Genomic DNA, 14,611 nt, shown 5'->3' on the forward strand with positions numbered 1-14,611 from the left:
ATGTAAAATTAAATAGAAAGAAACGAAAGAGGCAGCGAGAGCAGATACACGAAATAATAAGAATGAAGAGACAGAGAAAAAAAATAAAAAGAATGATATATAAGCTAAGAGGATGAAAATATGCGTAGTATGCAAAAAGAAGAGAGGAGAGCGTCTATGCCAAGGACCGGAAGAAGAATTATATGAGAAGATAGCGTAAGAATAATGCATTCCAATAGGTCCCCGTCTCGATTTGCATCAAACTGTCGTTACTTGCCTCGCGAGCGATCTTTGTCGGATTAAATTAAAAGTACTGCGTCCGTGGAAAGTTCCGAGAAAGCAATTAAAGTACAGATCTGATGGCGCGGAATATCCCTAATATGCGCTAGAAGCCAGACGTAATTATTGCTTTTAATAAGGACAAGCTGAAGAACAAGCAAAAAGAAAGCGGCAAATATATTCAACGGCGAAGAAGATGCCAGGGTGTGTCTCTTCGCGTTTAGATTTTATTAGATTTTTTCTTCCGCACTTTGTTATATCTTACGGCCAGCTAAAACGACAGCTTAAAGGACAAAGATATGTCTGAACTCGGGTCCGAGAATGTCCGCGAAACTTATACTCCAAACCAATTAGAAGCAAAGTACCAAATGGAAAATTCAAGAGACCAACTATCCACTTTGTCGAAGAGCAAGTTATTCATGACGGACAAAGGCAAAGGCAATGATGAACAGAGCGCAAACTGATGGAGCTAGAGGAACAGTTACGTTGTAATTGAATTATCATTCGTTATCGGCTGAATAAAGCGACCGTATTGTTAGATGAAAGAGAGACCCGTCCTGCGAGCAATTACAAGCGCGGCATAAATGCTAAATTAAAATGCAACAAAAAGAGCCGAGTTTGACGGAGAGAAAAATTAATTTCCCAGCCGCTTAATAAATGCGAGTTATTTTGATACGCCAACGTCCGCCATCAGTTGAAGCTTTTATCATCAATACGTATATAAAATTCAAAATGTTTTGCAACTGAAATGCACATATTCGAAAACACGTTCAATAGAGACAGTAACATATTTGTAACGACATTATTACAAATAGTTTTTTAAAGAAATATTGAATACGCGTGAAAATTTATAATTGCGTACCACGGAAGTAAAACAGATTGTTAATTAGACATATTCTTGTTTATCAGTTTTAATTATCAGTTCTATTCCTAACTTTATTTTATGAATTATTCATACGGATCAAACTATTAAATTAATCACAAACTGATTCTAAAATTCATTTCATTTTTATATCGCATAATACATAAATACATTTTCATTAATTTCCCCCTTTAATTTTAGTTGTGATGCTATTAATAATTTCCTTCCTATACTTGTCAAAGATTTATTAAATACACTATAGTCGGAATTTATCGCAAGTACCGTCAGAGAGGGACAAACTCATGTCCTGCTTGATCATGGCGCTTGGCCCGTTGAATTAATTACAGTTAATTGGCAATTACCTCGTTGCGCTTCCTCATAGTACGATGGAGTGATGTTGCAGCGGAAAATATGTTTTCGGCGGGACGCGCGATCGTGCACTTGACGTGGCTCGCAATTCACTTCGCCTCTTTGCGGCGAAATTTAATATCGGTGCAATAGAGCACGGCGTTTTAATATATAATAAAAATAGAATAGAATTAATGCATTGACTACTTGAATACACTGATAAACGAGTGACTTTATGTATACAATTGCGTATTGTTGTGCAATAATCGAGAGACACGGTATATCTCTCGCCAAATCACGCTCAGCAGGCGGACTGTGTATCTATACGAGTATCTTAGATTATTATCAGATCTCATTGTCAGTAACAATTGGGAGAGAGAGGTGATTCTTAATAGGCTTAATCTATAGCTTGAATTTTAGTTATATCAGGAAAGTGTCTTTGTTTTAGCTCTACGTGTCCTATATACAGAGATGCAAAGTCTTAGCGTGAAGAATTTTTTATTTAAGACGTCGTCGCTTTTCCGTCCTTTTTTTTTATCGAAATGCATATTTCTCGCAATTTATTCATTTATAATTTTACCTAGAAATTAAAGCAATAGAAATAAAAATTATAAATTATCATTTCATAAACAGTAACTAAACGTTGTTCCAACGTTACTTAAAGTCAAATATATTCTAATATTTTAAATTTTTCGCCGATCCAAATATAAATTGTTATATTTGGTTAATAAACGTGCAGTAAGACACGTATCATAGGATCGAATGATTGACGTAACGAAAGGCCTACATCAGTGATACATCAATCGCGTTTATAAATAAATAGTTCATCTATAATTTAAGAGCCGTTTAATTTTAGCCGTACATATATGCTATATATAGTATGTAAAATATTTTGACAAGGAATTAATTGTACGTGTGTGGTGCTGTATTTAGCCTTATAGCTGTATATAGCGCGCTAATGTTTACGTGCCTCAATCCTGTTATCATTCATGTGGCAATATTCGAGCAGTAAAGTAGTGATGCTCTGTCAAATTCCTTGCCTAAACGCAATGCAATAAATATTGGGAAATAATTCGTTATCACTATTATAATTAGTAATTAATTAATTTTAATAACAATATGTATCTCGACAATAAATCTTTATCAAGCGAATTTCTAGTGATTGATTTATTATTTCAATAAGCAAGAATCGAAATAACAGAGATCAAATTATTAATTATTGTTTTGTTGTAATTCTTACCGATAATAATTATTTATTTATCGATATCGAAAGTCAAATATATTTTGTACGTGCTTTAAATTTTTTGCCAATTTAAATATAATTTATCATTCGGATTGAGCTTGTATAACGAAACATGAATTGCAAGACTGAATAAAATAATTATATTAAACGCATTAAAATAATGAAAAGTAATAATATATCAATCGTGCAATTAATGATTAATTTAAAATTCAAAAAGCACAAAATTTCACACGAATTAATTCTATATTGCGTTATAATATTTTGCGGCGACAATGAATTAATTTACTTTACGTTTAACATTCATTTTCTTACAATATATAACGCTTTGTTGTTTATCGCGAGATTTATTCGATCAAAATCTGTCGTGTGAACAATCAACAAATCTAATTATATTTTCAAATATTGTAATCCGCAAATATTTATCTTTAATTTTAACTTGTATATTTATTCATTTATGTCAAAATGCGATATAGGTATAATCTTTCAATCATAAAATAAATTATATATTATATATTATATTATAAAAATTATATAACATATCCTTTCAAGGAGTATAAACACTTTGACATTAGGGAAGGCTCAGAGCTAGAAGATTCATTCTAAAAGTGAAGCTAAGTTCTTAAAACACAGCATTATCACGAATCGCAAATTGTTCATATGTGATGAGCACATGTTAATGCATCATTGCATCGGTTTTCAATGTGTAGCGGATGTTCGTCGCGTCTTCCCGTGACACTGGCGGATCCTGGGGGGAGAGGGGAGGAGGTTAACCCCCCCCCTTGCAAATTAAAAGAAACAGTTTTGCTGAATTTGTTTAAAAAATATAAATAAAGAAAAACAAACATTAAAGAGCTATCGACGTCAGGATCCGCTAGTGTATATACATATATAAGTATAAAATACACTGTAAATTATACTCATTACGCATTCAAGGAATTAAGTATAGATTAAGTCAGACATACGACGAAATGATGAGATAATTTCGTTGCATGAAAATAATTAGGCGAAATTCTGTATATCTATATAATATGCACATATATATATCTATATATATATATATATAAAAGTATAAGATACACTGGAAATTATACTCATTACGCATTCAAGGAATTAAGTATAGATTAAGTCAGACATACGACGAAATGATGAGATAATTTCGTTGCATGAAAATAATTAGGCGAAATTCTGTATATCTATATAATATGCACACATATATATATATATATATATATATATATATAAAAGTATAAGATACACTGGAAATTATACTCATTACGTATTCAAGGAGTTAAGTTTAGATTAAGTCAGACATAGGACGAAATGATGAGATAATTTCGTTGCACGAAAATAATTAGGCGAAATTCTTTATATCTATATAATATATACAATATGTATGTATAAGATACACTGGAAATTATACTTATTACGCATTCAAGGAGTTAAGTGTAGATTAAGTCAGACATAGGACGAAATGATGAGATAATTTCGTTGCACGAAAATAATTAGGCGAAATTCTTTATATCTATATAATATATATATATATACACTGGCGGATCCTAAGGGGGGGGGGGGTCAAACCCCCCCTTGCAAATTAAAAGAAACAGTTTTGCTGAATTTGTTTAAAAAATATAAAAGAAAAACAAACATTAAAGAGCTGTCGACGTCGTTGATCCTGGAATAAAAACTAATCATGATGAAACCAAAAATATTAAATAAAATAATTTTGCAACCCCCCCCCCCCCCATTATCGACGTCAGGATCCGCTAGTGTCCCGTGATATCACATGATATCCTGATTACGCGTTATTGTTATCGAAAGTCATACTTCTGATGCCGACGGAATAAAATTGAATCTCATTGAATCTCATTGAACGTTGCTGGACAATGCTCAATGAAAGCACTGCTCCGACAAGCGATTCGGATTCCCGAATCGGTCAGAATTTGGTCGATTGCCCAATGAGGACAGGTAAGACGTCGCGTTCCCTTTCTTGTCACATACACCATATGATGTCGTCGTATCATGTCTGTATGTATATCTACCGAAAACGATTCCTTTTTTCCTACACCTTGAAGAGATATATGTTTTGCCTTGATGAGACAACTTATTATTAGCAGTTTTTTTATGACATGATGATTTTTATGACATAATCATAACGTCTATAAGCCATTAAGATATTATAACAAATCATGTCTAAACGAGTTCACTCTGAAATCCAAACATGCTCTGAAACAAGAGTTAGAGCGTCGATCTCATCCATCAATTCCGTCTTCTTCTACTTCAGACTTAACTCGATATTACCTTATCGACTCGAAGTGTAATTCTCGCGCGAAATATTGTTTTCTGATCGTAGAATTCGGGAGTGCAAAGTATGCGTCCATTTTCATCGTATTTTATATATGTAATGAACTGTATAAACTTTTCGCGAGTAATCAAAACAAATTCTCTTATTGTAAGTGTAATGAAGAAATCAGATTTTGACGATTCCGACAACTTGAAAAGAAGTAACCTTAAAAGGCATCGGAAACCGACGAAACAACCCTAGTGTGAATAATTTATCATTTATTTATTAATTATTTATTAATTACTTACACGTGATTTAGATTACACAAGTAATTGATTAAAAATGCAATTCTTTTTTCTATTAAAGCGATATTTCTATGACAGATTACAACAGAGACATTACGCGCTATTATCTATGTATATATTTTTTCATGCTCCTTTTTTATAATATATTTTTAATATGCAAATTAAAATTTCGTTAGCCTAATTAATATATTTTTTATTTTATTTTATTTACCATTTATTAAATTAATTATTCATTTTTATATTTATAATAATCTATAATTTTTTTATATATTGATTTATAGCTTAAAAAAATATATAAAATATTAATAATATATGCACATATTTCCACATATATACAGTCAGGAGCCTGGTTTATTTTATAACGACCAATGTGACTTGCGATTTACGCTGTTAGAAAACTACAGATCTAACTCACAGTTGGTAGATGCACGTGCGATAAACAATGTCATCAATTAAATACGGCACAACGGACGATAGACGATCTCAAGATCTCTTGTTGCACGAGTATTAATTAATTATAGGTATCCGCGAGTGAATCACAAAGAATTTATCTGGATGGCAGCGTGAGAACGCGCGCGGCTGACACACAGTCTGAATATTCGAATTAGCCTTTTCAAGAACCAATTGACCCGTTAATTAATTATGTGCGTTCCTGTCGCCGCACCGACGGAAGCGAGCATATATGTACGTACACGTTTGATGCGTTCGCGCGCGCTATTCCTGACTGGATCGTACAAAGCTCATCTCTCGATCGATTTAACAATTTCACGTTACGCCGGAAGCCAGATTAAATTCCAATTAATCGACTCATGCCCGACAGTATTTCATTCCAACGACATTTTTTTGCAATGCCATTCTTTACACTTTTTTATGCTTAAGCGTATTCGTTTATCTCTAGCATCTAACTCTACACATCTAAATATTGTATGAACGGGGGCGGATGTATATATATGTATTTAATTGGTCATACAAACATAAGTCTAATTTGCGAGACGCATGAAGCTCGTGTATGCGAGCGAGTGTCTTACAAATTAATAAAACGTCTAACATGATAAATGCGCCAATATATTGTTATAAAACGTGAAAATAATAAATGCAAGTAACACGTTGCAGTAGGTATAATTTCATCTTGATTGTCAGGAACTTTAAAGAGCAATTTAACGTGCCGCAGTGAAAAGCGATTAAGATCGCTCGCGCAGTCACGGACATTAATTAAGCGCATTGCGCACGTAGCGTTTCACTACCCGTGCCCTTCGTCGAATTCGTCGCGAGCGAGATTGTAGTTTAATGACAATGAGACGACAACTGGACCATGCATATCGCAGATATGTTTCCGGATCGGCGAGAATTTATTAAGCTCGCGCTCAGCAAGCAGCGCTTCACGATTTTCCGATTATTTGGCATTTCGATTATTCGGCGATATTTCGATTATCGATCGACCGATTAATCTTGCCTTCTTAATCCGCAGAAAGTCATCCGCATGTTGGCGAATGTCGTCAGGATGAGAAAGCTTCGCGATCGAATCTCGATCCGGACGATGCAAGTCGGAGTTTGAGCTCCGTCTGGATTCAGGGAAAGCGGGTATTATTTGCACGACTCCCTCCCGATCGTTATATGCCACTCTCGAGATTAGTGTTCGCGACGAAATGCTGATGAAAACGACTCGCCGGCACGAGAAAGCTCGCGAGTCCGACTTCGTCGTCTCTATTCGCGACAAGTCGCGTGTCAAACGGAGCGAACGCGGGACTATTACTGTTGCGCGTGCAACACGGGAGTGCTGTTATACATAGGCATATACATATATGTATATACACGCGGAAACTCTTAATTAAGTTTTAATTAACTCACGATTTTTTCCCCTGCGCGTGGCAATACAGTCTCATATCTCACGGGCCACCGGGTCAAGGCTCGAGAGAGACGTCTTTTTCTCTCGCATTTCGCAGGAACGCGCGCACAGCAGCGCCGATTGTTCGTGCCTTTTGTTAGGCAACGTTCAACGTCACTTTATTCCACTTTTATGTAGGACGAGTGCCCATTATTAACTTTAATTGCTATACTACCAGAAATGATGTACACGTAGCGAAAAAATATTTCTCAATTTAGATTACAGAGGAGGTATATAGCTACAGAGGAACCAAGTCACTCCAGTTTCAATTTCTCGACGATAAGAAAAAGTCAAGAACTTCTGTGTACATTTCGTGTATGCGCTGTATTATAATTTCTCGAAATAAATATATTATAGAGATCTTGATATTTAAGAAGATCCTAAAAAAGATAAAATCATTGCAAATGTTTTGATAAATATATAATATCGCACGTATGTAAATAGCTGTTAATTGAAATAATATCTCTAAAGCATTGTTTATATAAAAAAAAGAACTTAATATACATATATATAGTACTTGTCAATTAAACAATTTTGCATATAATAAAATTAAAAATTCACGGTTTGGTACGAATAAAATATCTGTCAAATATAGCGCGCGAATTTCGAGCGAATTTTCTTCACTTCTTTAATCGATGTCCTAAATATCGTCCGCGTTTTACGTCAACTTCCGATATCTCGAAGAAATATGAATTTGCGGAGCGGAGTAATACCTACCTACACCTGAGCGTGAGCGCCGAACAAAACGCGAACTTTCGATTGAGTCTGCAAAGTCGCCCCGGAGCTACAGGGCGGAAGTAAAGCGGGTCCCCGAGGGTTGCCCGAAGAACGTGGTGGTGGATGGGGAGAAACGCTCGGTAAAGGGGGAAGAAAAGGGGAAGAGAAAAGCTTAAATCAATTCGGTGCATTCACGCTGGAATACCCAGTAGGTATATTATGTACCTATTATCGGGGAAAGGCAATCCAGCGCGAATATCGTCGAACGGTGGCGGAAGCTCGATTTCCCTAATCGAGTAGTAGTTAGTTAACTACACCACCCCTCCGCGCACACGTTCCATCTTCGTCGCATAAATTCCCGCGGTCTCTCTTAACTTACTCGAAACTTACTCGCGGAAAGCGATTTTTGCGACCGCACGCCATTGTTCCGTCGTCGTTCGAGCTCGTCGACGAGCTCGCGTCGCTCTACTAATTTATACCGCTCCGGCGCATAAAAATGCAGAACATTTCGTTGCGTACGCCGAGATTAATGTGCCATTGCGTAATTTTTACGCGCAAACATATATAGGGGAGAGAAGCGCGCGCTCTTGATAAATATCAGACCGGAAGAGTCGACAGCGGACCATTCGTCAAAAGTGCGAGCGATAATGTTGCTCGGAAATACACTTGCGCAGTAAACAAGTCGTGTATAAATGAAAATGTAAACATTACCCGTTCATGGAGAGAGAGGTACGAAGATATATGATCAACAACGTGGCTGCGATGCTGTTTCCTTCCGCACTCCTTCTGCGTCATCCTGCCCGGTGATGCGGATTTCCTATAACACATAGAGAAATCTGTATTAATTCTTGCAATGTATCTCCCCGAAATATAGAAGAGAAATCGCTTTTGCATGTCATAAATGATATATTCCGCTATTTAGCCTGACCTGTCGGGCGTCAATAAAAAGTCTCTTTTATATAAATCACTTATATATATGACATTAAAATAAAATAAAAAGAGAAGCGCGATGTTTATGGTTCTGTATAAAAATTTGCATAAATATATATGATTCAATGCAAAAACAACGCGCGTATTTTTCACTACTATAAAGATATATTCACGTGACACAAATAAAAAGAAATCTCCGAAGATTTTAGAAAGCTAGAGCTTTTTTGTAAAAATTCACATACAATCGAGAAAGCTATCACACTTGAATTTCTCTACTTTGAATAAATTCCACTATTTTGAATAAATTCAACTACGAATTGAAGCAAGAATGCGATAAATAAGTTTGTTCAATAAAAGATTTAAAAAGAATGCGCGCGTATATGTGTATGTGTGTATTATTTTAAAATCTACTTATATATAAATTCTTTAACGTTTTATTGAATATATTATTAAACTAATTATATTATTATATTATTGAAATATTTTATTGAAATTATCAATAATATCTGGAATTATAACTGCATCTTCTTTCAAAGTTTTTCTTATTTTTGGAAGAGAAGAAAGGGAGAAAAAGTTTAAATTCAGACTAATTATAGAGATATAAATAAATGTAAAAAGTCACCCGCAAGTTGTGAAAAAAAGAGGGGCGACATCGACTATCGTAGACAAGCTTAAATACTAGTCGTAAATCAAATGTCTGTGGAATTCTCGCAAAGATATTAATAACGCACGCCAAAAAGCGCAACGGATTATCACCACGTGTCCTGAACAGAATCAGCTAACGTTAAATTATAACACACATCAGTTAGACGATGATACGGACGGAAAAATGGCTCGCAGCGATCAAAATTTCGTATCGTCAGTATTATATTCACGATGTCGATGTATGCAATGGAAAACAATATAAGAAATTCACACATAAATAAGAATTAAATAATAGATTAAAAATATTACAAGTAAGTGCCTCCGTATAACGATATATTTCTGCAGGTTATACAACTCCGAGTTATACGATATTTCTGAGTTGCACAAGATTCAAAAATATGTTGTTCGTTATAAAAAAGAAAACACGAAATTTTTTACAAAGTTTAAAATTTATCTACCGCGTTTCTATTATTTAATTTCTATTATTTGTACTTTTTTTACCTCATTATACTGCATTATAGAAGTATCGTGCTACATAGGAATTTACTGTATATATCTTACTGAACGTGATATATAAAACTTTATTTAATTAAATTTTGTTACCAGTCACGCAATTTTCCGCATTTGCTTCATTATCCATTACGTTTATTCGGTTATTGGCCATTATTTTCACGTGAATATATTAAATTAAATTGCTAAATATTCACACATACGCACACAGAGAATATTCGTTACATTCTATCAAACTAAATTGTTTTACGCAAATATTAATTGTCTAATATTAATTTATATAACCGATAGTAGTAAACACACAAAATTGCAAGTCAACGTATAGAATCATGGAATATGCAGCAGAGGGAAAACAAACTACCCCTCTTAAAATCCCGATCGTGTCGTTCTCGTTGCGATCATATTGCGATATTGCGTACATATATGCGAGTATCAGGAAGATGTCGCGTCGTTGTAGCATTGCAACGATTGAATAATAAATGCCGTGAGGCGAGCATCCGAGACTCTACGCGGCAAATGGTCGCAGATGCGCTAAGCTCGCGATGCATTTTACCGCACACTGCAGTCTCCGTCGCCGCGTGTCACAGATGCACACACAGACATCAAACTACATATGTGTGCGCGCATAACGTCACCTACATGTCATAAAATGTTTCTTCCAGCAGCTTTCGTACCGTTTCATTCCACAATGACGTCGCGCATCGCAGCGCGGAGAGTCAAGCCCAGACCTTTCAGACCGTCTCGGCGACGATGCAGCTCGTCGTCGGGCGATCGTTTCTACGATACGAGCGCATGCACGTATGGAGCATCAATTTGCATGCGACGCGTCGGCGATAGCCACGATTTGTCGCAGTCTTCGTGACGGATTTACACGAAAGGAGAGAGATAGCGCGTGCGACTTAACCCTCCGTCAGCAATCTGGGTCTTTTAAGGCGCAAGCAAATTGCTGTTTAAACTTTGTATAAACAATTGGGTTTAACATTTGGTTTTAAAATCTATTGGATATTATAATAAAGATATTAACAAATAATCCATAAGTTTTTTGGATTTTTTTATAGGGTGAACTTAAAGATCCAGTTTGCTGACGGCGTTAGTAAAAAAAAAATTATTTCTGACGGAGGATTAAAAGTAAGACTTCATACGATTCACATTAAATTTGTAAATGTGATTTTTTAATAATTACGTAACTCGGTAAATCCGACAGCGACAATCGCATTAATACAAAAAGTGTAGTCGACCAAGATTCGGATAAAATAACTCACAAACTATGAGGAAGCAAGTAATGTTGCAACATTCTTCGTAATAGTGTATATTCTAGGTAAAGAAAAAAAAAAGAGAGAAAGAAGAAGAGAATTCAATAAATTTAATATAAGCAGAGTAAAATTGAAATTTTAGTAATGGATCTGAAAAATAAATAGAAATATAACTTGTTTGTGTTTTCAATATAAACATCTTAAAATGTGGAATATAGATGAAAAGAAATAATTCAATATATGTATATTTGTGTATCACGAAGTTTATATCAATCCATGTTCTCAATTGTGAAAATATCCGAGCTTTTTAATTTGCCTTTAAAATGCATCCAAGCAATCGTTCTTTATTCAGCTCTGTATGTATAAACTCGGATCTACGTAGCTTGTACGCGTCTGCATAGAACATCCGTATTCACTAACTATATATTATATATGTTGTATGTATGTACCGTTACATTTATAACAATTATTCCATAACCATTACATCCTACTTGAAACGCACAAGGTAAACAAGCACTAGTGTAAAATAACATCCAATTAGACAAGAGAAATAATAAAGAAATAAAAATATCTGATAACAAGAAAAACCATATGCAATTTCAATTAGTTTAATGTCAATTAATGAATAGCGCTTCAAATGAGAAATGTATCTTTTGTATCATTATAAGAAGGAAATAAATAAAAGAAATAAATCAGCATAAAATCGTAATATATGTATAAATATTTTAAAAATTTATCAAAGAATGCGACTTGTTACGCAAAATTTAAGGCAGCTTAATGTCTATTAAAATATGAAATTTCTGTTTAGAATAAAAACAGCACGAAAGCCAAAGGGTTGTAAAATGCTAAGATGATCGGCAGAGAGAAAACATGAAGAGAAGGGCTCGAAAAAGCCCGACGGCAAAGGATGGACACGTGAAATAACATAATCGCATACGCGAAGTAACGTAGACGTGCAACGGGTGAGAGTCACCTGACAAATAAGAGTCACGCGATGATACGCCGCAGTGCAGCACGCAACGAGGTTGTACGCGTACATATACAAACGTGTCCGTGATATATGTATAATCCCTAGGCATTTTCGCAAAAGGCAACTTTGCGACGAGTACACGACACAGTTCCGCCAAATTGGCCATAAATCTGCCGCTTTCCAAAAAAATTTTTAACACAAATTTATTCTTCCGAATAAATTATGAAACTATTAAACTATGTAGGTATAATAAAATCCTAAAAAGCGTATAAATTTTAATAAATTATAATTGCATAATTTATTAAATATAATATATTTAAAAACACATTTATATATAAGTATAAATGTAATATATATGTGTTTGCTATATATTTATTAAATATATTTATAAATATGGTTATAATTATATCGCTTAAACTTTAAAATAAATTAAATTAATATTGTGATTTTAGAAACTATTTTATATGTAAATGCGCTGATTAATTTGATTTTTTTCTATCTATATTTTTTATTAGTGCTATATTTTGAAAGTGCCAAAACTAACTTTAAATATCATATTTTATAAATCGATTTAACTCACTTGGACTAATGTTATCGGCAGGTTCTCAAAAAAATGCGCGTCTTGTGAAATGCGATCGAATTATTCTGCAACGCTTCGCTAAATTTGTCAATGAGCGAATCGTATACTCACGTCAAGTCGCATTTATCGATTTGTATCATTATCGGTTTTCCGCGTTTTTACCGATATTTCCTGCTGTTCAAAGAATTTCTACTTTTTTCCCTTTACCACGTTGTCTCGCGAGTATTAATTGCATATTCCACATCTTTGCACTATTCTATTTTGAACAGCGCCCGTTACAATGTGCCAATAAATCATTATTATCCAATGAAAAATTACTACCATTAAGATAATGGCCATATATTCATTCAAAGATTGTACTACTATCATATACAGTAAAAAATATATATACAATATATATTTGTTTTTAGACAAATTACATTTATGTAACTTTAAATCCATATATGATCTTTAGATCAATTTAAAACATTTTTTCTTATTAAAAATTTTTACACACACAACACACATTCTTCTTTATATATATAATTCATATTATTATTTATATTTTTAATTAAACAACTGTGCTCTTTATTAAAGTTTTACTAAAGTCAAAATTAAATAAGAAAATTAAAGGATTTGTTGTTTGTTTACGCTAAAATGGACATTGTAAAAATGCTATTTTCTTTCGCTTATGTTTAAAAAATGTTGTTATTAAATATTTACATATCAGTCTGCTTCTAATAAAATATTTTAGCGATAAGGTTTGTAAAAGTTATTCATTTACATACTTGGGGCATATTTATCTGAATCAAACTACATACATGCGGTCCTAACTATCAGATTTAACTGTTAACAATAAATTATCCTTCTTTTTCGTTCACCTCGTCACTCGAACGCTATTGCTTGACTTCGTCACCGCTGATGACTGGAACAGTTAAGATCGTTCGAGCAGACGAAGGTCGAATCGTCGAAGATGAGGTTGGAGCGAGGGGTGCGAAGCGTGCAGAGGGGTTGGTTTGCCTTATCGGGCGAACCGACGAGCCATGAAATCGATAGCTCGATACTTTGCGCCGTCGCGCACGGCCTCGTTCCGGCGTAAAATCCTTCTAACGAGTTTCTGCGTTTTCTAAAGTCGACGCAATCCATCGCGGCTTTCGCGAACGTTTTGACGCCGATATTACGAAAACAGAAGTTGGCAAAAGCGCTACAATGATATACCGGTTACGAGAACCACCAGCATTCTCGAAGAAGAAAGTTGATTATTTCAATCTCCCGACGCACGGCGTCCATAGTCTTTCAGTTAAAAGCAAATTGAAAATTAATGGCTTTGTTGAATTAAACTTCAGCAATGCAAATAAATAACAAAGGCTTCGGGTAAGTTCAAGCGAGCTTTACTTGAATTTTAACTTGAGAAAATTAGCTACGAAGATATTTGAGGAAAATTAAAAAGTTGGGAAAAAACAGGTAGTATACGTGATAAAGTTAGAAAAGAAAAATCGTCTTGAAATCTCAAAATTTTCCCCATAAACTTTGAGATCAATATTTACGTCACGTAAAATGTATCATGTAATTTTTAAAAGGTTTTTGATTCGATATATTTCTAATGCCATCAGATTATTCTGTGCACAAGATCACGTACCTAATAAATGTATGTAGATAATCGCAATAATAAATATCCCATAATTACTAATATTTTCCAACAAGAGTCAAAACTGCTATAAAAACTGTACTACTAATTATAAAAGATGTACTTTGTCGATAATGGCGAGTAAAACATTTGTCCGTACCACGCAAAAACATCCCGCGAGGACGGCAATATTTTTATAAGAACTTACCGCTTCTTCG

General features: G+C 34.4%; 1 protein-coding gene across 1 annotated transcript in view; it reads right to left on the reverse strand.

Moving 5' to 3' along the window:
- Nucleotides 1–14,611, reverse strand: part of LOC145933077 (uncharacterized) — a 229,973-nt gene that overhangs the window by 161,520 nt on the left and 53,842 nt on the right. The window contains exon 5 of the mRNA XM_083032525.1: nt 8,611–8,716. Within this exon, the coding sequence (XP_082888651.1) occupies nt 8,611–8,694 (84 nt within the window). The 5' untranslated portion in view covers nt 8,695–8,716. The remainder of the gene's footprint in view (nt 1–8,610; nt 8,717–14,611) is intronic.

The sequence above is a fragment of the Prenolepis imparis genome, unplaced genomic scaffold (assembly GCF_030444845.1).
Source record: "Prenolepis imparis isolate NDT839.2.m4 unplaced genomic scaffold, iyPreImpa1.0 SCAF_2, whole genome shotgun sequence".
In the NCBI taxonomy this organism is placed as follows: Eukaryota; Metazoa; Arthropoda; class Insecta; order Hymenoptera; family Formicidae; genus Prenolepis; species Prenolepis imparis.